General features: G+C 33.3%; 3 protein-coding genes across 3 annotated transcripts in view; 1 reads left to right on the plus strand and 2 right to left on the minus strand.

The window, feature by feature from the left end:
* LOC140450297 (uncharacterized) overlaps window positions 1-6702 on the minus strand; it is a 41349-nt gene extending 34647 nt beyond the window's left edge. The window contains exon 1 of the mRNA XM_072543841.1: window positions 6390-6702. Within this exon, the coding sequence (XP_072399942.1) occupies window positions 6390-6483 (94 nt within the window). The 5' untranslated portion in view covers window positions 6484-6702. The remainder of the gene's footprint in view (window positions 1-6389) is intronic.
* A 1530-nt stretch (window positions 6703-8232) lies between these two features.
* LOC140450435 (uncharacterized) lies at window positions 8233-8868 on the minus strand. The gene has a single exon (XM_072544076.1). It carries the CDS (start codon window positions 8866-8868, stop codon window positions 8233-8235), a length of 636 nt encoding a protein of 211 aa, XP_072400177.1.
* Window positions 8869-22165: 13297 nt separating this feature from the next.
* The window catches only part of Rabex-5 (Rabaptin-5-associated exchange factor for Rab5), a 90505-nt gene continuing 84798 nt past the window's right edge, over window positions 22166-27872 (plus strand). The window contains exon 1 of the mRNA XM_072542790.1: window positions 22166-22286. The gene's annotated coding sequence lies outside the window, so the exon portion shown is untranslated. The remainder of the gene's footprint in view (window positions 22287-27872) is intronic.

A 27872-nucleotide genomic window follows, 5' to 3' on the forward strand; every position in this document is an offset into this window, starting at 1 on the left:
ATCATGCCATTATTAAAAAATAAAATATGTTCTATGCATCAAAATAATTGGTTAAATTCTTTTCAATATAAAGGAAAGTGGTATAACAACATACAAAATTTTTTTCCTAATAAACCATGGTTTGACACAATCCCATACATAGATAGGAGGCATATTACTACCATTATTAGAATGAGGGCTGGTCATTGTCTGACAGGAGTACATTTATATAAAATCAACATTCGCGATAACCCATACTGTGAATGTGGGCAAATGGATACACTAGAACACATATTTTGGGAATGCCCAATAAACAAAATAAAAGATTATGATGTCTATCAGGAGCTGATCAAAATTAATATTAAAACCCCAATTAACATACCAACGCTTCTATGCGATATTAACTCTAAAATTATCAAAATTCTTCTCAGATTCCTACAGATCAACCATATAAAATTATAACCTTCATAATAACCTAGTCAATATTAACATTTAAAACAACTATAAGAAAATAGAAAACATAAATAAAATTTAGATATGTAGATAAAATGTCTATATTCACTGATAAATGATAATAGGGCATGAGATATATTCTCAGATTCACGACAGTTGCCCAAAATTAACAAAACAAAAATGTACTGGCTAATTATTCAGTAGAATAAAAGCCAAGAAGAAGTAGAAGAAGAAGAACCACGATTTGAATTTATAATGGTATAATTGTATTGTTAAGACACCGACGTTATACAATTATGATTAAAAATCAAACGATGCCAAAATGTTTACTGAGGGGAGGGGGACTTCGCTAAACAAAACCACGTGGTTTGTATTTTCATGGTTACTGCATAATCCTTAGAAAAGGAAAGAGAACTGTCTTTCCTTGTCTAAGGAATAATCCATAATTGGCATTATCACAAAACTCATTTTCAATGTTTTACAGATTTTTCTTAAATTCGGCAACCGCGCATCTGTCGCATTTACTACATCACTGCTGCCTTCTACTAAATGACACGTGAACTAATTTTCCCATCTGTTAAGTGACAGACGAACTAATTTCTCACTACCAAAATGACAACTTGTTACGGTAATATCAGCAAAATCCCTAGCTTGCATATTTTAGTTGTAATTTTATCTTTAGGTACGGTTAATTTAAAAATTACGGCAGTATGGATAATGAACGTTTGCTTAAACTAAAGCTTTTTGGATAGTTGATAATTTAACGTAGTTATTTTGTAACTAAGTTAAAAATTATTGGACAATGCCAAATTTTAGGCAGGATACCAAGTGAGTTATGACATGGATTCATTAGAGTAAAATTATGAAAAATTTACTGCTTTCTTTGGAAATTTAACTAGATATCATTAAAATAGCAAGTTTACAGTTCACGTACATAATCGTAAGTTGAAGATTTGTTTTGGTTATCATTAGGTAATATAGGCAGTTGCCTAGGGCAAAAATACTGCACAAAAAAATATTTGTATATAAAAATTAAAATCGAATAACATTTAAGTACATCCATCAATGGAATAGAAGCGGGCATTCATTTCTAAAAAATAAATCGTAAGTTTAGGGAGTATTGGGCCGCCGGTAGCACCACAAAGGTAGTCATTAAACATTTGTACAATGAAAATGCATTTTGCACATTAGGCAGAAACTAAAGAATCGACAGTTATTTCGACTTTAGAGGAATATACCATTGATTTAAGTGACTGTCGCGGCCAGTCAGATGATAACGCATTCAATATGTCTGGCAAATATTCAGGGCTGCAGGCCAGAATAAAAAATCACAATAAATTTGCTGAGTAAAGATAGTGCAAACACTCCTGACCATGGAGCTGTGCGAAGATGGAGTTAAAATTCACGTAAAGGCAGAAAGGTTCTATTGTAAACCAAATTTCGTCTACTGCGCCGTGGTCAGGGGTGTTTTGCACTATCTCTACGTACCTTGCTCAGGACATTCTGTCAATTTGGTAGGATCTTTGGCAGCAGAATCCTGTATAAGCGCCACTTCCTTTTTCATTTTTTTTTACAAGAATTATAGACATTTTTCTTGGCTTCCACATATAGATGAAAAATTTTTGAACTGACAACTTAAAATCACCTGTTGTGAAACCTCTTAGTAGAACTAGGTGGTCCGAAAGGGCGGACGCAACTAAAGCACTATACACTGGCTTCAGCGAAATAAAAAATGCGCTTTTTATTATCTCTGACGACGAATGTCAAACAGAAGCTGTGAAACATCTTGAAAAGCACTTTGTATCTTTCAAAAAATGAACACTTTTGAAATGGCTTTATGAGCTGTCATTTAGCAACATATTTTAGAAAGAGTGAACAATAAGTATGTCCAGACTCCTGCAATGGATCTGGGTTCTGTCGTTTAAAAAATATGAAATAAAACAAAGAGATAAGAAAGAGAAAAAGAAAAATTCAATTTGACGATGAAAATCCACACATTCTATATTATAATCGATACTCTGATAAGAGACCTGAATAGACGTCTGGAATCTTATCGTCTTATTTATCAACGTGTTATAACTAAAGCTCGGATTATAGGCAAAATGCCTTTTTTGCCTATTTTGCCTATTATAATTGTTTTTTGCACTTTTTGCCTTTTTTCGTAAATTCCGCCTATTTGTGCTTTTTTAAAATTTCATGGTACTACTCATGATATTATTCTATTACTAAACCATTCTATAATAAAATTTTGGTCCAATAATAAAATATCAATGGTTTGTTTATATAACAGATTTCTAGGAAAATGTACCTGATCGAGACTTGACGGTTAACTATTTGGAAATCCCTAAGCTTTATTAGTTTATTATCAGTTGTACAGTCGGTTACTGGATCAGAGTTTAGTCACAAATTGCTATTACGTAGTTTAGTTTTGTTGTGTATACCGAAAAGCAAAGAACACGTTTTAAAACGTTTTAGAAGACATTTGTGTGAAAAGATGACATCTAAATTAAGTCTATGGATCACACCTTATTCGGAACTTTCTCTAGAAGGAGATGGAGCATTTTGTAAACCATGCGGCAAATCGGTAAGTTTTATTTTTTCTCTTTTTTTCTCGTCCCACAACATCACTAAATTCTAAAGTGGTGTTAGAATTCTAATTATTTTTTTTTAATTCTCAGATTTCAAGTAGAAAAAAGTACTTTATTGACCATCATTGTGGAACCTAACTTCATAAACGTAATTTGGAAAAATTAAATTCCTCTAAGTTAGCCCAAATATCTCTGCGGGATAGTTTAAGCAGTTAAAAAAAAAAGGAGGAAGACGCATTTAAATTTGATTTATGCCAGATGATGATTGCATCCAACATTCCTCTGTATAAAGTTAATAACCCTAGTTTTAAATGCTTTTTCGAAAAATATCTTAATAAATCCTTACCGGACGAGAGTACATTAAGAAAACATACTGTGGAAAAATGTTATGTGGAATGTATTTCAAAAATTAAGCGGGAGTTAGAGGGCAATTTTTTGTATATTATCGTGGATGAAACGACAGATGCAGATGTATGCGGCAGTTATATAGCTAATTTAATGATTGGAATTTTGAACGAAAACTTTGCGAGAAAACCTTATTTAGTTGCCATTAAAGAATTCGAAAAAAACAAACAATTTAACAATAAGTCGATTTATACAAGATAGTTTAACAAACCTCTATTTACCCAACGCTATACCAGTGAATAAAATAGTTTTAATGCTTTCAGATGCTGCGGCATATATGTTAAAAGCTGCTGTTAATTTAAGATAAAAGATTTTTATCCTAATTTAATTCATTGCACTTGTGTAGCCCACGGGGTAAATAGAATTGCTGAAGAAATAAGAAAGAAGAAATCTGTTTTCGTTGGTAAATAATTTTATAAATTTTATGAAAAAAGTTTTTGTAAAGGCTCCGTTGAGGGTGCAAATATATAAAGAAAGATTTCCCGGTGTCCCTTTGCCACCTAAACCAGTAATTACAAGGTGGGGAACCTAGCTCGAAGCAGTTTCTCTTTTACTTTGAACACTGCAATGAAATAGAATTAGTTATGTCAGATTTGATGATGATATTTCCGAAGCCATTCGAGAAGCAAAAAAAAAATATTAAAAAATCCCAAATTGAAACATGAACTCGCTTATATCAATGACAATTATAAATTAATAGTTACCACAATTACCTTATTAGAAAAACAAGAGATAAATTTATGTGAGTCAGTAAAATTAATAGATAATTTAAAGAAGAAAATTAAATCGGCACCTGGAAGTAACGGTCAATTAATTTAAAAAAAAATAATGAAATATGTTTTCGACAAGAATGAAGGTTTTTCGTTTTTATCTAATGTTGCAAAAATTTTGAATGGGACATTTTCCGAGGAATTTCAAATTATGCCAGATTTATTATCCGGTCTGAAATATGCTCCAATTACATCTGTCGATGTCGAACGTTCGTTTTCAATGTACAAATTAATTTTAAGTGATCGAAGACATAGTTTTAAGACCGAAAATATTGAAAAACATTTAGTTGTTTCTATTAATGATAAAATTTTAAGTGGTTAGAATGTTTAATTATTAATTTACAGTTATTTAGTTACTAGTTTATTTATACTAATGTTCTACTAATGATTATGATGTGTAAATATACCTGCCTTAAGTTAATATTACGTTAATTCACTTTGTACAATAAATAATAAGTTATATTCCTTTATTGCCTATATTTTGCCTAAATGTTAATATTCCTGCCTTTTTTAATAAAAATCTTTGCCTATATAGGCGCCTTTTTCTTCAATTTTTGTTGCCTATTCGCTCCGTGCGTGACTGACGCGACACCTACTGCCTTCATCTGACAGTTTTGGACCTACCAATTTTCAGGTTATGCGATTTTCTAAATAAAAAAAAATTCAGGTTAAACATATGACATTAATGACATATGTTTGACATTGTTATATACAGGCGAAATTGACAATTATTAATAACTAACTTTTTAATTATATTATTTCAGTTTATGTACCAAATAAATGTAGTAATAAGAACTGGGTTTCTCAAAATTCATCATAATATATCTTTTTAAGCCCAAACAGAAAAGAAAAGTTAAAAATCTAGTACTGGCAAATCAAGTTTTTCACGTGAAAGAGCATAGAATTAAAAACAGTAATAGTAAAAGTTATGATATAAAAGCTAAAGTCAACAGGCACTCTGCAGTTAGCTTGAAGCCTTATAAAATATCATTTAAGGTAAATAATTTAAATATTTCAATTGCATAAAAATGAGGTTACGTGATATTTCCTTTTTCATATTAATAGCACGGATCCATCTTTTTCTTTTCTCTAATTTATATGTAATCTTTGGGAACCTATAAAAACTACACTTACTATTTTTGCTATTATTAGCACAACTAAATACGCAACATGTATTTGCACACATTTTTGATAAAATTTATGCGTAAAAAAAGTGTCCAATTTTGTCATATTTCGCCGCTACGCACGCTGGCATCGTTTCAAGGTACCCCTACCATGGTCACGCACGGAGCGAATAAATCCGAGATTTAGTTATAACCGATTTACCAAAATTAAATAATGAAGAAATTATTAAAGAAGCTGAAAATCTGATACAAATTTATAAAGACGACCTAGATACATCATTCATTCATGAATGCATTCACTTAAAGGGTCAGTTGGACAATAAAATCACCAATTGACATATCTAAATATTTGAAGAAGAGTGGATTGAAAGATATTTTCCCTAATTTTGACATTGCTTCGCGCATTTATTTGTGCATCTCAGTTGCCAGGGTGTCCGCTGAAAGGTCCTTTTTAAAAATGTCAAGACTTAAAAATAATTTCCGATTAATTATGACGCAAGAACGTCTTAAAAATTTGTCGATTTTATCCATAGAAAGTAACGTAACAAAGGCAATAAATTATGATGACGTTATAGATGATTTTGCCAAAGAAAAATCAAGGAAGAAATCTCTGATGTGATCGAATTACAATTTTTTCTAATATATTATATAAGCATCGTAGTTTAAATTCATTTTTAATGCATTCTTTTATTTAAATAAAAAATTCTACTTGCAATTTTTTTTTGCAAAAATAGAATATGTTTGAAGGGCGGCTACTAGAGAATTTTCTAGGGCGTCAATTGACCTAAATGCGGCCCTGATAACTGTACCTAAAAAGTATATAAAACATTGTGACATACCACCTTATTTAAAAAATCTAATTGACACTGCACTGGAATAAGATACATAAATATAACTTTAATCTTATCAGTAAAAGTACATTAATCGAGTAGGGGACTATTTTTATTGTTATTACCGAAAATGCTGTTTTTTATTATTAAACTGTTAACATAGCAACTTATTAAGTATAAAGAATAATATGGTTTAGGTATCTTTAAAAAAATATATTAATAACAAGAAAACGTCCTTACCTTCACTTTCATTTTGCACACAGCCCACTTCACCAAAAATATTCCTTTCATTATCTAGAAAGTCGTTAGTTACATTTCGAATATTGCTGATCATTTTACCGGTTAAAAAACTCGTAGGAAACAAACACCAACAGACTTCTACTCGTATGTTAATGAAACTATGTGGACCCAACCAGGTAAGACGCCGGTACCTGCTTTGGTTTGTTTTACTTATTAAACAAATGAATAGCGATAGGCGAGTTTGTATCAACTGGTGTGTGTCACTAAATGACGTCAACTTTTTTGTGATGTGTTAGTCATAATAACGATACAACAAGGTTTGATAAACTCGGAATGTTTATCTGGAAATATGATGGTATTGTATCTCGCGGTTTCCTTTTTAGTCAGTGCCGGTGCACTTCGAGCTCGATGTGATTGCATTAATAATTTACGAGCGGAATTAATTATTTTAATTGGATGTCGAGACGTTCGGAACATATTCCTTGTGTTTCAAATGATGAATAGGACAAAGAAAATGTTGTTTTGGAGTATTTTCTTGTGGAATTTTACGTTTTAGTTACACTGCTCTTCAAAAATATGTATTTTTCGAATGAGAAAATATTTGTATAAGGGAGGGTGGGCTACTATGGGACGAAATTCAATTTTTAATTTTTTAATTTTTTGTAAGTGGACAGATTCTCTTCAAATATAGTATTCTAGAAACGTTGACGTTTTCTGTACGTTTTATATTACAATTGATTCCCTGTGATTGATTTAAATCAGTTTCATAAAGCTTTTTAAAAATCATTGCAAGTGTCTCATTGTGGCCCAAGCATGGGCCACAACTAGACACCTTATGGGCCACACTGAGACATGGTAACAAAAACACAAACACAACGTTTTATAAGCAATTTATTATACATCTACAAAAAAAAAACAAAGTTATCTGCATAGATGCGTATCTAACAGAAAATACAACGGTGAAGATAACGTAGTAGTAAGCTTTCTAAGAAAAATATTCTACTTTACTGTGATTAAATCTAAGACACAGAGAATTTGTGGAATAAACTAAGCCTGACTGTGTCACCCAAAGGTGAAGGCTTTGGCAAAATCATTTTGATGTCAGAAAATCTCACCATTGAGATATCTGAGATGGTAGGAAAATAAAAATAGCCTAAATTTTTTAAACTTGTCCTTTGTTGAGATTACTTTGCTATGTAATAAACATCTCTCAAGTCTTTAGTCTCAAAATTAACAAGGACAAAATCTTCAACATTTATGTCTTCATCAAGAGGTTTAAATTTTGAAGGATCAACTTTTTCTTGCTGGCCATTGTCAGTGTCTGAAAACTCCTCACTATTGCTTTCACAAAAATCACAAATTTCAAATTCCTTGCTGCTCTCACTTGAAACGTGGTATTCTATGTCTGACTGCCTTTTTTTGCACTTCGAGAATAGAGCTTTGACATGTCTCTTTGTCCCACGATTTTTATAAAAACTGCGTTTTTCGAGTCTCTTCTCTATTTTAGCCTTTTCAGGGGTGTCAGTGACGATACTACTTGAAAGCTTGCAACTTGCCTTCCTCGCACCTTTTCTTTCGCCTCCCTTTGGAAAACCTTTCAAAATGTGGGGACTGACAAATTATCGAGTTGATTGGCAGCTTATGGGGCTTGGAATAGATTGAGTGTTGATTTGCGGTTCATCAGCTTCCTCTTGAATAGCACCAGACAAATGTGTGCAGCTAACAACAGGACCTGTAGACGTTGATGGTTCTCCTGGGTTGATGGAACTGGGTTGTTTTTAAGATTTCTGTCACTTACGTAACTCATAAGGAAGGCATCTTTGGTGAAAATGTCACTGTCATATTATGGAAAAATTCCACATTTTTTAAAACCAGATTTGATATTAGCCGGTGTAAGCGTCTTTTCATGAGCAACTCCAACACACTGTGCAACCTGGTAAATTGATAATGGTGTGCCTGGGTGGTGTAAAAGCCATGAATCAACAGCAGCGTTGTAATGTGCCTTAAATGGCTGATAAACAACCACATCAAGTGGTTGCAGTTTAATACTGCAGTGAGGAGGAAATGTAGCAATAGTCACTCCATTTTCTTTGGCAAGGTTTAATGTTGGAACAGTCAAATGACTTTCATGTTTGTCAAATATAAGACACGTAGGGTTCTCCTTTATGGACCCACTGTGTTTAAAGTGTTCCATAACTTTAACAAACGCCTCTCCGTTCATCCAGCCATTGTTAGTGGCCAATCCAAGAGTCCCTGGAGGAGCACCACTGATCATGTGCTTTCTGAAATTTTTTCTTGGGAAAATCATTGCCGGAGGTAAACTATTTCCAGAAGCGCTTACTATGCAACATGTCGTAACGAGCACTCCTCTTTCCCCACTGGTATATTTGCTTACCTGTTTACTACCCTTAGATGCCAGTACTTTCTTTGGTTTATGAACAGTTGTTGTTGCAGTCTCATCTAAATTGTAGTTGCGCATTCCATCAGAAAAACAGTCTGAACGGTCCTACACAGACTTTAAGTTGTGGAAGAAAATACCAACGTTATGTTTGTTGAAAGATGTACCCCTTGACAAACTACATGCTTCTGGTTGACGTATCCGCAACTGTGGATGGCGCTTTAAAAAACACTGCATCCAGTCAATGCCTGCTTTTTTATTTGTAGTCCAGCTCTTAGGGACTGGTATATTATTGGCTTGAGCCATCTCAAAGCTCACGAAAATCTTTTGTTGATTTGCCATAGCACATCTTGGAAAAAATAGTGATATAGTCCAATAAAGATAGTTCTTCTTCATTATTAAAAATTTTTCTGCAGCTGTAGTTAGGAGCCATACGAATATCTTGATCAGGATTGGCTTTCTGTTTAGTAACATACCTTTGCAAAGCTTGAAATTTTAGACCAAATTCTTCTGCAGCTTGACGCAAAGACAGACGTGTACCCCGAACTCCAACTTGAACTGCATCCACTGCCTGCTTCATGCTTTCAGTAGAAAACTGCCCCTTGTCGGATTTCCGCTTTCTTACTCTCGACATTCTGCAACCTGAAAAAATAAATACAAAAATAAGTAGACTAAAATAAATAAATAGTAAAAAAATAAAATTTTGTTATTTATTTAAAAAAATATTAGTGAATTAAATTTTCAATTATTTTATTGAACGTAGCTCATTTCTGATAATAAAATGAGTTATTTACTGTATTTAAAAAGCAACTGCGTGATGGGCCACAATGATACAAAAATTCTGTCTCATTGTGGCCCAATGCACAGTATTTTACTCTTTGGTTATTATAACCGATTTATACATTAAAACTAAAACTGTAAATATCACGAAATTGAGCTATATAAATAGGTGTCACAGGTTAGTTATAAAAAGTAACAGAATATCTGCTTACCTGGTTAATATTTTGTGATGAAATAAAGTGATAAAAAAAACTTCTGGTGTCGAAAAACTACAAAGTCAAACAATCTGTAGCAGACTGATATCAGCCATTTGCAATGTGGAGTTATGGATAAAGCTGAAATTTATAGAATTGCTCATAGAGTGCAGCACCTGTCAAGCCCCTCCTAAATTTAAATACTTTAACTGTCTCATAGTGGCCCGTGTCTCATTGTGGCCCACTCTACCCTACCTACAGATCTTTAAACCCAACAAAGCTTCAGAAAAGGAACATCGATTATAGATGCCATTTGCCTACTAACATAGCTGATTTAAAAATGCTACGAACATGACAAATTTACACCTACTATTTATAGACTTCCAACAAGCCTTGGACTCTGTAAGTAGACACCAACTCTTACTCAAAATTAAAAACAAGAATATACCAGCAAAACTGATTAGATTAGCAAAAATGATAATGGACAACTGGACCCGGTTATGCAACAACGAACCAACTGACATTAACTTAGTTTTGAGAAAATCAAGAAAAATGTTTTATTTATTTGAGGAAATTATTTGGATATAAAAATAATAAAAAACGACTCAAATGTAAACACTTTTATTATAACATGGATATTAAGGCTATATTTAAATTAACAACTAAAAAATTAACTCATAAGTAAGAAACAAATCACGTGGTTCTTTGTTGTTAAATATAAGATTAGGTAACAATCCGCATCTGGTTCGAAATCTGGATTTCCGTTAAATCCGTCTATATCCTCGATTATATTACTATCTGCTATAAGATTTGTATAGAAATCGTGGTAACTTAAGGGTATTAAGTGAAGATAACTTTGTATATCTTTAGGTTTTTCTTCCGAAACTGGCTTTCCTTTAGGCCACAATGGTTCCAAATACGTGGCAAACTGTAACCCAGTTGAAGGTTCTCTTCCTGTTCCTTCTTTTAAATGCTTACTTCTGTATAATCGTCATTGTCTTGATAAGTCGTTTTAAAAAATATGTTATAAGGCTTATATTTACACAATTTAATTTCTTTGGTTTGTAACCAACTTATTGTCTCATTGGTTTTACTTTTTTTGCTGTTGATGATTTGTTTTTCTAATTTTGCGGTACTCAAAAAATCTTCTTGTGTTATAATATTTACCTTAATGGATAATGGATAATATTAGTAAAAGCTTTGGAATGCCGCAGGCAGAGATATTTGAAATCTTGCAGTGTGCAAGAGAAATAACCATGAGCTATTTCTATGTCTTTGTCTTTTCTTAGCCTCTGGATAATAGTTATGTTACTTGTGTGGTGTATATATGAGACCCTCAAGATACGTCGGTAGCACCACATTTCAAATGCCTCTAATCGTTTTATGGCATCTTCGGAAGGACAGTAAAGACCTAACATCTAAGAATTCTTATGCGTATATTGATACTCAAAGGTATGTTGCAGAGAATCTTCGTAAGGCTGTTGAAAGAGCTTCTGGCTTTTTCAATACGTAGCTGTGATTTCGTAGCTGTGATCCCAAGCATCCTTAATATTGCAGCCCAAATAGCATATTTTTTCCACTTTTTCTAACGGTTTATGGCCTTTTGTAATTTAGGCGTTTATGTTGGTTTTCTTACTAATGGTGATTATTTTTGTCTTCTTGCAATTTAGATTTAGGCCGTATTTGTTACATACTTCTACAACGTTATCCATCATCCTTTGCAGCCCATGCGCACTATCTGCCAGCAACACTGTATCGTCTGCATATCTAATATTGTTTATAAGTTGGCCATTTACAGCAATCCAATCCTTTTTCGACTATGAAGATTTCGGACAGTTCATTTTCTAATCGCACTGTTGCTATTTGTTGGAGATATAAGTTTGAGATCAGTCTTATATCCTTACCATCGAGTCCTGATGTTTTTAGGATATTGATTAGATTCCCGTGTGGGACTTTATCAAATGCATTCTCGAAATCAATAAAACATGCATACACATCACAGTTGACATCCCTGGCTCTCTGTATTAGAACTTGCAAACTAAAAAGTGCTTCCCTCGTTACGAGTCCTGCTCTGAATCCAAATTGAACTTCACTCAGGTGTTCTTCTAATTTGGTGTATATCACGAGTGAATGATAGTAAGGAGTACCTTAAGTACATGGCTCATCAAACTAATTATTCTATGTTATTCACATTTTCTAGCGTTGGCTTTTTTAGGAAGTGGACTACCATTGTATGATGAAAATCTCATGGACAGCACATATATACAACAAACGTATACTAAAATCCATTCACAAACACCGAGTACTGATCAACACCATTAAAAGGAGAAAGGTTCAATACTTTGGTTATATAATAAGGAAAATATCGCTTACCACGGTTAATCATTCACATTCAATAATCGTTCACGTCATTCAGATTGTTAACGTACCTAATGAAAGCCAGCGCTTAAAAACAAACGTTACATAAAAAAGAAGAATTCTAAGGTGTTTAAAAGGCACAGCGTAATATACCTACAACATGTTTTGAGTACTGTGATGGAAATTGTAGTTTTTATATAATTTATAACATTAAATAAAATTATTTAAACCCAGAATTCCTAAACCAGTATACATATGTTAATAAAGAATTTAATGTCTAGCTTTAAAATTGCCGAGTTCTATGCGCTCATTTATTAAAACTGCTTTCTGCTGCTTTTATTGCGTTAATATGTGTCATAAACTTTCTGAAATTGGAGTTCATATAGAAGCAAGCATTCATTACAAGTTAATATCAAAATTTTCATCTATTTGTGCAAATGGAATATTTACGAGAATGAGTATCTCTCGTACAGTTATCATTTTGACAAAATATCTAATCGTATAGAATATACGATTAGTTATTTATGTTCATTTATATTAGAGATTTACTGCATATTATAAGAAGACGGCGAATTTATTATCCAAGTGTTTAGCATTTTATGCTAATTATTAATTTATGGTAGACAGTAAAACACTTTTATGGAGACCATCTCTGAAGGTCGGGTTTGTGAATATCAGACAAGAAATTCTATATATATATATATATATTATATATATATATATATATATATATATATATATATATATATATATATATATATATATATATATATAACGAGTTTATTACAGCTGCCGCCGTTTCTCGCAACCTAGCTTCCAACGCTTGCGATCGTTCCAGTTATCTACTTGTAGACCCCTATCTTCCATTGCACCTTTTACTTCTTGTCTGCACGATATTCTTTTTTTTTTATAGCCCTTTTTCTATCCAAATTGTCGAATAAAGACCTCTCCCATTTCTCGCCACTCATCCCTGTTGTGTGCTAGGCGTTTCCACATTGGTCCTGCGACTCTTTTGATATCGTCACTCCAGCGCATTTGAGGTCTTCCTCTTGGTCTCTTCGCATCGTACGGTCGCCAGTTTCCGACTTCTTTGTTCCATTTACCATCTTCGAGACGTTCGTTGTGTCCAGCCCATTTCCATTTTAATTTAGCTGCTTGTTTCGCGGCGTCCTTTATTTTTGTTTTGTTCCGGATTGCTTCGTTCGTTTGCCGATCTATTAGTGAGATACCAAGCATCTGTCGTTCCATGGGTCGCTGAGTTTTTCTAATCTTGTCCATGTTCTTTTTTGTGAATGTCCAGGTTTGAGCTCCGTAAGTGAGAACGGGAAGGATACAAGAATCGAACACTTTGGTTCGAAGGTTTTGGGGTATCTTTTTGTCTTTCAGTATGTATGAGAGTTTTCCAAATGCGGCCCATCCCATTCTTACTCGTCTGCTTATTTCGGTAGTTTGGTTTTCTTTGTTTACCTTGATATTCTGACTCAGATATATGTATTCTTCTACATGTTCCACTTTTGTTCCTTGGATGGTTATCGTCGGTTGATCATCTTTAGTCGACATATTCTTATTATATATATTCTTGGTCTTCCCTTTTTCCTGCGGTGTTAGTGGGGATCCACTGTAACATTCTCTTTGGCCATCGTTGATCATCCATTCTTTCTACATGGCCATACCATTTCAGCCTTTTGCATTCTATAGTTTCCAGGACGTCAATGTCTATGCCCATACGCTCTCTGATTTCAGTATTCCTTACTCTATCTCTTCTAGTGAGTTGGCAACATCTTCTCCAATAATTCATTTCCATTGCTTTTATTTTGGATGCGTCATTTTTATTTATTACCCAAAGCTCTGAACCATATGTAGCAATGCTTTCTATGATACTTTTGTATATCCTAATTTTTGTGTTTCGGGTGATGTGGTTATTTCAAAGTATACTATTCAGTTGACGTATTGCTGAATTTCCTTGACCAATTCTAGTAGCTATTTCTTTTGTATTCCGACCATTGTTTGTAATGTTTACACCGAGATATTTATAGCTATCAGTATTTTGAATTTGTTTGCTTCCTAGTTTTAAGTGCTTTCCTTCACCTCCCACTACTACGTACTCTGTTTTTGATGGATTAATTGATAAGCCCCACTTAGTTTATTCTTCATCTATTTTTCGTAACATGTAGTGGATATCATCTTGATCTTCTGTAAGTATTACTTGGTCATCAGCAAAATGCAAGCTGTACAGTGTATGGTCTCCAATTTTAACACCCACAGGTTCACATTTTCTTTTCCAAATATCCAAAACCCCCTCCAAATAAATCTTAAAGAGTGTAGGTGCAATGCAGCAGCCTTGGCGAAGTCCTTTGGTCACTTTTATCTTTTTTGTCACTTTTTGTCCAATCTTTATTACACTCGTCATATCATCGTACAACTCCCTTACAGCATTAATGTAAATCGGTGGAATATTCTTGTCTTCTAGCACCTGCCATAGCTTGGCTAATGGGACACTGTCATACGCTTTTTGAAGATCAATAAATACCATGTGTGTCTCCATATTATGTTCCAAACGCTTTTCTATTGTTTGTTTTAGGCAGAACACATTGTCTATACAAGAACGACCAGTACGAAAGCCACTCTGATCTTCAGCGTCTTCCCAGCAATCTTCAATTCGGCTTTTAATTAGATTTAATTCGGCCGTAGACTCTACAGATTGAGTTAGTTACACTAAGCCCTCGGTAGTTCTTACAATCTTTTCTGTCGCCTTTATTTTTGTATAGATTGCTGATATATGCAGTTTTCCATTCTGGGGGTAACTCTTCTCCTCTCAAGAATGAATTAAAAGTATAAGCCAATAGCTGAAATAGTTTGTCAGGGCCATATTTAATCAGTTCAATGGGTACTCCCCGCGGTCCTGGAGCCTTTCCATTTTTCATAGCGTTGGCGTGTTTTTTAATTTCTTCTGGTGTTATTTCAGTTTCTTCGCGGTAGGAAATATCATATTTTTGGTAGCCAATATCTTGGAATTCTGTTCGATCTTCTGTCAGCATTTGTTCATAATAATACAAGAAATTATAAACTTTAAAAAAAAAACTATATCACTTTAAGATAAGGATTAAATCACATCCAGAGGCCTTGTTAGTATTATGCAGTTTGATTGCCCTTTTAACCTCCTCTATTATATTATCTCATTCTCTTCTCTTTCTGCTTCTTCTTCTAATAGTTCGCGCTATGTGTGTTCTAAATCATCATTGTGAGAGACAGCAGTTTTTCAAAATATGTTTTTCAAGTTTCTTTCATTTCATTAGCTTACTGGTTATTTTGCCGTTTATAATATTGCTGCACATAGGTACCAACAGTGACCATACACTAATAATAGCAAAACTAAAACAAGAACTACCAATAATTCCAAAACCTGTAAGAGATAGATTAAATTACCAATTAGAGCGTCTTCAAGAGAAGCAGGTTGTAAACAGACTAGAGGAAGAAATAAATAAAAAGCTAGAGAATTCAGTCAAACAGGATATAGAAGAAGAGTGGCAGACCATATAGACAGCCATGTCGAAAGCAGCGGAAAAGTGTATAGGAAGAGAGCATATAAATAAAGAGAACATATAAAAGGCAAGACTGGTTCGATGAAGAATGTAGGAATGCTTTGGCAAGAAGAAACCGTGCAAAACTACAAAGAGATAAAGAAAATACCCAAAATGCGATCGAAAACTATGTGGCAAGAAGAAAGGAAGTGAAAATAATTTGCAGAAAAAAGAAAAGAGAACGGCTAAAAAAGCAATTGAAAACATAGAAGAAGTCTACATAAACAAAAAGGTAAAGAGTTTTTACCAAGAGGTTAAGAAATCCAGAGAAACTACAAAGAATACTCCGCAGTACTGCAGAAACAAAGAAGGCTTACTTCTAGATGAAACAACAGACAAATTCATGAGAGGAGACATACCAAATAATAACAAATACATATATCAAAATAAAAGGAGCGCAGAGACTGTCTATAGTTTTGAAAAAGTGTCAGAATTTAAATACTTAGGAGTAATCATAACGAACACTGGAAAAAGAGATAAACAAAAGATTAATGAAGAAAAGCAGGGCGATAGGGTCACTAAATTTATTACTGAAAGCAAAAAATGTATTAAGAACAGTGGATTATGAACCAGCAGGAAGAAAAGAAAGTAGAGATCTGGGAAAGAAAGGTGCTCAGAAAAATCTTCGAAGGAATATGCTCATAGTGTGATTGATGTAGGATTAAAATAACTTAAGGGTTTATTTCCCCTATCATACAGCTTTTCTATGACGATGTGGTATATTTGGTTTGCAAAGTGTCCTCCAGGGGATATCCAGGTGCCTTTATGTATGTTTTTGTGGGGAAATGTGCTAGAACTGATGATCATGTTTTTACTAGTAGCAAAGTCAATAAGATGTATTCCTTTTCAATCCTACATTTACTTTTGAGTCACCTATGACAATTTTGATGTCGTTTTTTGGTGTTAGGTCATAGTATGTTTGCTCTAGTAATTGGGAAAAAGTTATTTTGGTGTCCTCATCTTGTTTACTTGTTGAACAGTAAACGTTTATTATAAATAAATTGAAGAAGGGAGTCTTTATCTCCCCATCCCAAATTCTTTATTTCCTGTATCTAAACTACTTGACAAGATGGTGTGTTTTTGTGTCACGGATACCTTTCACTAAACATCCTGTTTCTTGTATTGCTGCCAAAACAATATTGTACCTTTTTAACTCACTGACCAGGGCACTCAACGGTCCGGGTCTATTCAAAATTCTGACGCTAGAAGTCCCAAAAGAGAAATCTATGTTCTGTTGTCAATATCGTTGCCGTAATATCCGTCCATTCCGAGGCTTGTTTGCGGATTTCGTAGTAATGGTTTTTTTCCGGCGATAGGTTTCCAGAGACGGCGCTTCCTCAATCAATTACTCTATACTATATTTTCATGGAGTGACGAAGTCGTTTTATGTGTAGTTTGTGCACTGCATCTGTCTTGTTTTTCGTAAACAGTTAATACTATAATTCTTTTTCGTTCATTAGGCATTGCCCCCACTTCCATAATTATATTAAATAAACTTGTTAGCCAACTTGTTCCCTACTCTTTCCCACAGCTGTCCACACTTCCCCAGGGTTCTCATCTAGTCCAACTGCTTTATTGTACTTATTTCATACTAATTCTATATAATATTTGTACCTACTAGTGTTAAGAATATATTAAATCGATAGGTATATAGGTAGATAGGTAGATAGGTAGACTTAGGAAGCGAGTGAGGATCTATAATACAAAAGCTGCTGTTGATGATCATTTTATTTTGCTTAATATAATTACAGCTCAGTAGCAACGGTCGATTAACTACAACGTCATTTCCTAACAGTACGAGAAGTTCAACTAGGTAATAGAACATTCATAGTGGCTTAACGTCATTTAACGTAGATAAAGCCTGAGGGACCAAATGAGTCACCCATTTCCAAAATCAGTTAAATCCACTTGAAAAAATTTGTGGGAATAGGCCAATAACTAGTTGCGTACCTACCGTCGTAGGGAACGTGATAAAGTTGTTATCAAAAAAAAATTAAAAAATAAAGCTTTTTCCTAATAAAAATTGTATAAAATTAAAGAAAAAATGTAGGCACTGTAAAATATTAAAAATTTATTATAGCTGATTTTGGAACAGTAATAGGATTTAACTACTTTTGAAACTATTATGTCATAGTATTATATTGTTGTGAGGGCAAAATTTTTGCTTTAGTTAGATTGTTACAATAATGAAGCAATTTTTACTGAAAAGTTTTATTCGTACATTTTTTTAATAGTATTTGGTGTCTATTTTTTTAATCAATAGATTCGTCCTCAGCATTCAGTTCAAAATCATCTTCTTCGTCATCTACAGGATCGATTGGTTGTTGCAACATTTCTTCAAAAAACTTTAACTTCTGGTTGTTTTTCCAGTCTGTTCCATAATGGAGATCCAATAAACACTTTATATCTTTAATTTTCGCGTCTTTAACTGCCACACCTTCTGGTATTTCCGGAACAGCTTGATTTCCGAAAACTTTTCCTCTTTTTAAAACTGACTTGGGCTCACCCGTTTCAAAGTTGTAGTTGGCCTCTCCTTGGATCAAAGCTGTGTTTGGATTTCTTGTAGATCGTGTGAAAATGAATTTTTTAGCTTTTTGAAATTGGAAATGCCACTGTCCTGGAGGTTTTACCACAGCTTCTGTGACACTTTTCCAGTTACTGACAGAGCAGTCTGCACCCAGCTTTATCACAGTACAGGTATTTTTAATGATATCAGTGTATTCGTCTGGATTGTTGATAACACTGAAATTTTGAAACTGTCGTTCTAAAATTCCAAAGACTCGGTCTGGCGGGATGAACGAATGTCCGACTACAGGAAAGTATAGTACCACCTTATTCACGTTACGAGGAGCATCCTTAATAAGCCAACTGATAAGCATACCAACAACAATGGTGTTTTTATTTTGTCCCCCACAACCATCAGAAAAGAGTTTGACTGTGGTGACATTTTCAAAGTTCGAGTTCTGTAATCTATGGTACAAAGCAGATGCTATTTAATTGGATCCCTTTTGATACTGGTTTTCTGTCCAAAGATAGGAGAATGTGTTGTGGCAATTTCGTGTGGCTTTGGAGTGCCCCTCACATATAACAAAGTTATAAAGATACAACTGACGCTTATAGTACGCAGCCTGATCAGGTATTTTAGGCAACACCAAGTTTTTTTGGCAGTCATAGCTGAACACAAGCTCGTTATCATTGTTCTCTCGTAAGAACATATAAAATTTCTCAGCACGAACTTTATGGACTTTCAACTCCAATTTTAAAGCTGCTCGTTTGTCACCATCCTTTTCGGTTGCTGTCTCGCATTCAAGTCGTATACATGTAGAACACTTATCAGTGTATGGGGCATCAAACCCGATATTAAAATTGGTGGCAAACACGTTTCTGAAGAAATCATACTTGCATGTTAATTTGAGAGTTGGATGTTGCTCACTGTACATATACCACATTTTTTTAATGCTCAGTTCACTCGGAAGATATTGTCTGTGTTTGTTCTTTGCTCTACAGTAGTGTTTCTGCACTGGTACAAAAGATTTAATAAAAGTTTTGATGCTTTCTTTCTTTGTGTTAAACTTTTCAACGTGGCGGGCTCCTCCACGAGTTTCAGATGGGAGTACACCTGTCTGAAGAAATTTTTGGCAAAGTAACTGCACCCGGTTTCGACTTTCTTGGAGTATTGCAAGTAATGCCGCTCGACACACTTTAATATTTTCTGTTTTTTTGTGTCTTTGCTTAGGTAAGTAGAAACTAGTGCTTACCATTCTTTTTGAGGTACGTTCTGGAATCCGGGTTCTTTTTGCAGAAAAAACCATAACATGTTGCAGAATAAATTGTGTCTTCGATTGTAGGTCCGCATCTTTGTAATATCTGCGATGGATTTTTGTTACGTCTTGCAAGGAAAGCTCTGAGCATCGATACTTGCTTTTGCTTGGATGTTTGCAGTTTGGCATTTGAGGAAATCCCTTTGGACGGTGCCTAAAAAAACAAATTTGTTACACTTTCAGTTACCTAATCGCTTTCGCTGTAGTTGACGTTATGAGAGTTTAGGAAAGATTAGCCTGAATCTAAAGGTATAAGTAAAGACGAATAATAACGGATTATAAAAGGTGTCTCGTAAATGTGCCAATAAATTTCAGGGGATAAAAGTATACCTCTAAAAAACATTAAAAATGGTTATGTTAACATACCATTCAAAATGTGTCGTTGTTGAGATACTTTTTTTGTATTGTTTGCCGATATCTCTTAAAATTTTAGTACCTACTGTAGATATGATGAAAGTTTGTATACTAGTACTACTTGATAAAACAAGCATTTTTTTCTAAATTGATCATTTCCAGAGGCGCAGATACAGAGTAAATTTTGGGTTTTTATCCCAATAACTTCTACGTCACTGTAAAATAATGAAGGTTGTTGGCATATTGACGAAACACTGTATAAATTTTTATTATATTAATTACAATTAACTTACCTAGATACTTTTGCAATGGTTTTTTTTTCCAAGTGGAAGGATTGCTTTTTCGTTTTTTAGCCAAAGAACCAGTTGCCTCTGCTATTACTTCAACATTATCAACGATTTCAGGATTTTCCGCTGGCCCCTCCATGATATTAAGAACTGTATCGTCCAGTAAAAGCACCTGTTATGGTTTATTTTAATGTTTTGAAAAAAAAAATAGTGTTATGCTTTTAGGTTTGTCTCAATACTACAATACAAGCGCTTCTATTTCTCACAAAAAATGTTTAACTACCTGCTTCGGTGGTCGATTTGTAACTAAGAGTGGCTGTGGCACCGAACTCATGGTCATGTGGGTTTAGTATTTCTTTTAACTTGTTTTGACACCGTGACAGATTTAACTGGTTTTGAAACCGACCACCGAATACATTTAACTGCTTTTGGAACAGTCCGAACTTTTCAGCCGGTATTTTCAACGCAATGTAACTGAGTTTGGAACAGTTTGAAGATACATACATGTAAGGAGACTAACAAAGAATTCATTGAAATCATAACGTACATTTTTTTAAATTTTGGATTTAACTGATTATGGAACTGGGCGACACAAATGTTTCTAAAGTATCGAAGTGAACACCTGAAGTTTGCACAAAAAATTCTACTATATCCTTTCTTTAAAATTTCTATTTATGTTTGAATTAGCCTTTTTGTGTTCCCCGTAATTACTTTCCACCAATCAAATATAGAATATATACATTATATACAAATATACGTATAACTAAAAAAGTTTAGTTACTAACACAATGTACAAAACGTGTACTTACCATTTCTTTACAAATAGATCCTGTTGTGCGACTGAACGCTTGACATTTTCGATTTAAAGGTATATAAAAGAAGCAGAGTTTCCGTACAACCTTCGATATTTCCAGACCTCGGTTAAACAGTTTTATTCCGACAATCATTCCGTAACTTTTGTGTTCGTTTTCAAGAATATTTCTTACTATAATACTTTGCGGTGCCTTTATTGGGAGTAAGGTCCAAAAATAATAATAAAACGAAATAATAGAAAAGAAAGTGCAAATTGTTAAAGAAAAAGTGACTTTATGTACTATCTTATAGTAACATTGTTAGAGTCTTAATAATGAATGAGTTCGAAGAAAGAAAATTTTTCATAAATTTTCAAATATCTGTCTATTATTTTGCTCATGTTTTATCAATTTTCGCCTTTATTGAGAAAAATATTCTTTATTAAATAGCAGACATGTTTTAGAAGAACAATGAAGTGAGAAAGTTATATTAGGGAAATAGCGAAATGAAATTATTAATGAAGAATGAAAATAAAACTCTCTTAAAAACATAGGATGAAAAAGTATGCCACACTTAAGCAAATATATGCAATATGCGGATGTGAGAATAAACAAATAACTTGTTTTGGAATCCGCGAATATGAGTGAACCATATTTACTAGAATAGGTATTATAAAAAATATAATTGGAATTACTTATATATTAAAATCGATTATTAAACATCAGTATTTTATGTTAAAAAGTATGATTTAATTAGGTATATCTACTTGTTATAATATATGTAAACTATATAACTCATGATCTTGAAAATTAAGTTATTAAGAAATACCGGTATTCGTTATTAAAAATATGTTGAGTATTTAAACCAAACAAAAATTATACTTTATTAAAAAGTTACTGCAGCTATACCTAACATATATGCAACACATATTACACAGGAATCACAATATACGTTCGAGATGTCAAGGTAACCTAAAGAATCGATTTAACTCCTATTCGATCCAATCGTACCATCGTTTTAAATACAGAATCATCAATTCACTTTTATGTCAGTGCCTTAATTATCTATTTAAAATATACGGTAGTATTTATTATTATTATTAACCTTCGTTTTATTACCAAGAATACATTAAAAGAAAATAATTGAAAATAGAAGTTCCATATTAAAATCACTCGATTAGTTGAAAGCTAAATATGACAGTCATTCGACGTTTTTGTAATGACACGATTGTCAATACAATAATGACAGTAGGTTGGGTTATGTTATAGGTTAATATATATTGATTTTAAAAATAAGTGTAATATATTTTAAAATAAAGGAAGAAATATAGTGGTATGTATAATAATTTTGTTTAAATAATCCTTTCGTATTTAAGTGATAACTGTCAGCTGTTATCTATTAGCTGGGTCAATAACCAAGAATACAAAGTATGCTGATATATCTGTAATTTTACCAATAATGATAATATGCATATAAAGAGATAACAATAATTATTATTGGAGTTGAAAATACAGGTTAGCTCGTTAATACCTTTTTTTTAAATCGAAATAAACGACAGAAAGTAAGAAGGAACTACTACTGCCATTGGAACATTTATTTGTATTTATACTTTGCAAATATGTGGTTTTCCCCTATACAAATTAAATGTCTCTTGTGCTAACAAAAGTTAATGAAAGAAGAAAACAGTCTCTTCTCTTGTTACTATTTATTTTTTGTCTTTAATGTCAAGTTATATTACTCATATTCATAATTTATGTTTTATTTATTGCTGACCTGGATTTTTTATTGCTTTTGTGTTGTGTATAGTGATCAGAGAATTTTACATTAATTAAGTTAGAGGGATTCTTGAGAACTGATCTCCTCATTGTAGTAATGAAGAAATACTAGTTTAAATTTCTACTATCTGACTGTAATATACTTTTATACAAAAGGTCCCAGTAAGGTAACATCGTTTGGAAAACGTTTGTATTATTAATTTTAGGGAAAAATTATAAAGCAAGTACTAAACCCAAAATGCATCCATATGTTATCAAATTCTTTAAAAAGAAAGCAAATACAAACCACAATACGTTCATGTATTGGAAGAAAGGGTTTATGATAGACAATTTTAATTTTGCACTCTAATCCAACAAGAATTAGAACGAGCCCTTTTTTGTGAGACAATTTTTTTCTGAGGAGGCAACATTTTCTTCAAATCGAACTGCCTCACTTTAAATCTTCATGCAAGACAAACATGTGGTGTGGTGTGATTACTTCTTTTTGTGTTAGTTACATCATTTATTATATATGTATATTTACTTATTTCCAAAATTAATGCGTATGTACTCATTGTATGTATATAAATTACAAAATAGAAAAGATTCAGCAATGAAAACATTATCATTTTTTTATTAATCTTAAGAGATACATATTCATTATAGAAATTAATAAAGTTAATTTATAAAGGCTAGATATTGGCAAAACACAACCAGAAACCTGATTATTTATTTAAATTAATGCAATTTGATATTTGAATGAGATTTTAAATTCTGATAACCTTTCTATGTTGATTTTCAATATTGTCACAATTCTTCTTTTTGGTACTGTAGTCCTCTTGTTTTGATCCTAGGTTTATTTTTAGTTGCTGTGAATTTTTCTCTTTTTTTTTCAATATCTGATTCGTCTCTGTTTTGTTGTGACAGGCTATTGACTAATGTCATTCTGGTTAAATTTTTTAGTACTCTCTCAAGTCTTTTTCGCAGCCTTGATTATACCAGTTTTTATTTCTTTTTATTGTTTTTTCCCTATCAATTTACTTGTGTCTTATTTCGTTTTTGAATTTTAGCCATTGATTGGTTATGTTTTTTGCTCATTTTGGCATAACAATTGATTGATAGCGTCTGTGTAAACTTACAAAAGTTTGGGATATAAACTACCTTGAGTCGTTAGTGTTTGGTTTTTATTTCATCTGATATTACAGCCTGTTCTAATAAGTAGAAGTGATAAAGAATCCACTTGCTTCAGTCTGTTGTTTATTTAATTGCTGCTAGATAGTCTATTGTCCACCTCACCCTTCATACACATTTTGGTCAATTGAATGAGTTTCTTTAGTATTGAGATCTATGCTATTGAATTTCATATATATGATATGCTCTCACATAGAGAAATCATCAGTCTCTCACATCGTCTTTCAGAAATCTTTAAAGAGACTATTTATGGGTCTTTTAAATGCTCATCCTTTCTCTAGAAGCTGCCTCAGTGTGAATTGTTGATACATTTGCCATAAAACTGGCTTGATATTCTCCCAATATGTTTTCAACACAAGGAATAATTTACTAAAAAGTATATTTGGGGAGATTTTATATATGCTATTAATTAGTGGTATTCCTTTGTAGTTGTTACTGCATTGTTCCATGTTTCCGGTATGCAACAGTCTGTTAGACAAAGGTTAAACAAAACTTTTATTTGGTTGAGAAGCTTATTTTTATAGCTTCTATTACGACTCCATCTTCTCCTGGTGTTTTGTTGTTTTTCATATTTTTCATTGTGTCTTGGATTTCGTTTAATGTGATCTCTGGCATGAGCTCGGAACCCTGGTTGATGATTTTGCTTGATGCGGCCGCTTTCAAGTTCGTTTAGTTTTCTCTTTGACTTGTGTATAGTTCTTGATAGAAGTCTTTAACTGTGTGTAGTAGTTCTTCTCTGTTTGATATGGGGACTCCTTCTTTATTCTTTAGTTTGTTAGTTTCACATTTTCCATTGTTTAGCCGTCTTCTCAGGACTTACAGAGTTTTATTCTCTTCTATTGTTCTGTGTATCTTGTTGCTTTGTTTCAATGGTTATTTGTTCGTTCTGCTTTTTTGAGGGCAGCATTTTACTTGAGCTTCTCGAATAGCTTCTATGATATTTTCGTTTAGGGTATTTACATTATTTATGCATTCATTTTGTTGTAGGATTTTATTGATATTATCTTCTTATTCATTAAGTATTCATTCCTCTTAGTTTGGCTCTTACCATTCGATGATCGCTGTCTGTGGTAAAGGTATTAAGGACTGTGACATCGTTGAATATATGTTTTTGTCACTGATTATGTAGTCTATCTCGTTTCTGATCTTGCCATATGGGCTTTTCCATCTTCTGTGGTCTTTTTTAGAGAAGAAACTATTCATCTGGTATAGATGTTGTAATAGAAATTCTAGTAGTGTTTGTCCACGCTCGTTGCTGCCTTTGGATCCAAATTTACCTAGTGCTGTTTCCTGTTCATCCTGCTTTAGACCGATCTTTGCGTTAAAGTCACCGCATATAATCATGTAGTGTGTTGGTATTTCTTTCAGTGCCGTTGAGATATTATCGTAGAATCCTTCAATCTCTCATCCGGATGGTCCGTTGTTGGAGCATATACTTGAATAATCTTTATTTTGTAGCTTCGGTTTAGCTTTACGATTAAATAGGCTACTCTTGTGGATGCTTCAAACAGCTTAGGTACTCACAATGAGCAGCTGAATTAAAAACTGTCCAACCCGCCTTGCAAGCGTGGTGTTTTAAGGCTAAGACAAATACCTCCCACGGATGTACCCCAGATGAGTATAGCGAGAAATCGAAAGTCTCACACTGATTTATCAGTCTGTCCTAAGGATGGAGATGTCCTAGGAATTTAAGAACATGGTTTAAGAAAACCTTAACGGAGCTATTTCGAGCCGCAGCAAGCAAGGTCATGATTGCCAATATGATTTCCAACATCCTAAACGGATAGGAACCAGAAGAAGAAGAAGGAAGAAGTCCTAAGGATTCGATTCTGGGGGGGGGGGGGGGGCAAAAAACTGACGACGCGAAATGGTTTGTGTAACCCTTACGAAATCCCGCTTGTTTAACAAGCTGGTAGTTTGATAGACTGTTGGTAAGCAGTTTGTAGGTGAAATTTGGTAGGGCAAAAACAGAAAAAAATAGTGCCAAAATGAGATGATTCGGACATGTTCAAATTAATGATTTACGAAGAATTAATGATTTACGAAATTCTGGAATGAGTAGGTGACAAAGAACAAAGATCTTGGGGGACACTTAGGCGGAACATGTCGGTAAAGGGGATTGATATTGGTATAACCCAAGTTAGAAACTTAAGAACTGAAATTAGGGAACCTAACCCCGTATAGGAATAAAAAATGAATGATTCATTTATTATCGTTTTTATTATTGTCTCATCGAAATCACTAAAATTAAACAAAATGTTTTCCTATATTTTAATTGTTAATTTTTATCTGAAAAATAAGTTTAAACCGCTTAAAAATGGACTGTGTTTACTAGAATGATTCCAATTTATTTACTTGTAAGGATAATGTAATTATTTGTTCGGTTAAAATTGTCAGTTTTGTTAACCTTTTAGTTTAAGTAAATATTTGATAAAAGACTAGTAGTCTGTCACATTATCATGTCCATTTGAAAATAACATTGACCATTTTAACTACAGTCATGTGTGCCATTCTATTTTTTAATTAAAGAAAAAGTTCAGGGCCTAACAATAGCAAGTTCTAATTCAGCTTAACATCAAGTCGTTGAATAATATCGTAATTCATAAATGAGGCCATGATTTGCAAAATTTGCTCTTTGCTCAAAAGCCATTTTTTGGGAAATCGAAAAAAAAAAACGATTAACGGCCGATTAGTGTTTAGCTCACAACGTAAAGAATTTTATTAATGTTGCTTTAGAGTTTTTAGCAATAAAAATTAGAAGTTTCTAACCTAAAATATTTACAAATTTAAAAAAAAAATGTTTATTGCAAACAACCAGTTTTGCAAATAAATATATAAAATAATAACAAACCGTATGTACTTCAATAAAAAAGGGATTTATTCATGAAAATAAAACTTTCAGATTTTTAGTCATATAAAGAAAATGTTTAAACAAAAAAAAAATCAAAAGCAGTCTCAATCAGTCATGCTCAATGAAAAAAAAAACAGTCATTTTCTGCATTTTGGCAATTTTCCAAACCATCAACGGTTTCTTCTGGCGAGGTAGAATCTGTCTTCAAGTGTTCTTTGTAAAAATTTAGTTCCGGAAGGCTTCTCCAATTTTCTACATAGTGTTTGGAAAGAAGACTATTAATAGTCCCTTTATACCTCTTAATTCTTTTCCCAGTGGTAATTTCTTAGGAGCAAGTGAAGAAAGAGAAAATTTTTTCTTACAAACGCTTTTGTATCTGTATCTTGTAAAAGTATCGACACATACCATCTTTTCGTAGATTTTAAATCGGCCTATGATAGTGTCCTAAGAAATAAATTGTATGAAGCCATGGATGAACTCCACATCCCCGATAAACTGAAAAGATTGGTTAAGGCTACAATGCGTAAAGTTGTTTGCAAAGTCGAAATACAGGGCGAACAATCACAGGCATTTGAAACGCATGTTGGGCTGCGACAGGGAGATGCGCTGGCGTGTCTCCTTTTCAACATAGCTTTGGAAAAGGCGGTCAGGGATGCCCAAATAGACAGCAGAGGAAACATTTTTAATAAATCATCCCAAATTTTGGCATATGCAGATGATGTTGATCTAGTTGCCCGCACAACACGCAAGCTAGAAGAAATGTATACCACCTTGTCAAACGCCTCAAAAAATATGGGCCTGCAAGTAAATGAAAATAAAACTAAGATAATGGCATCAACACCCAACAATAGAGCCAGAAACATCGGCCACCAATTCACGGTTGATAATTCTACCTTTGAAGTGGTGGACAAATTCACATACTTAGGCTCCCTGATCACCAAGGAGAACGTCATGACGGAAGAAATCAAGCGAAGAATAATCCTAGCAAACAAATGCTATTTTGGACTGAGTAGACATATGAAAAGCAGAAACTTAAGCCAAAAAACAAAAATAACCATATACAAAACCCTTATACAACCAGTGTTGACATATGGGTCGAAGACATGGACCATTTCCAAGGCA

This window comes from Diabrotica undecimpunctata, chromosome 9, assembly GCF_040954645.1.
Source record: "Diabrotica undecimpunctata isolate CICGRU chromosome 9, icDiaUnde3, whole genome shotgun sequence".
In the NCBI taxonomy this organism is placed as follows: Eukaryota; Metazoa; Arthropoda; class Insecta; order Coleoptera; family Chrysomelidae; genus Diabrotica; species Diabrotica undecimpunctata.

What these genes read in the sequence shown, in the direction of transcription:
- LOC140450435 (XM_072544076.1), bottom strand. Translation starts at nt 8,868, where the DNA reads ATGCGCAACTACAATTTAGATGAGACTGCAACAACAACTGTTCATAAA.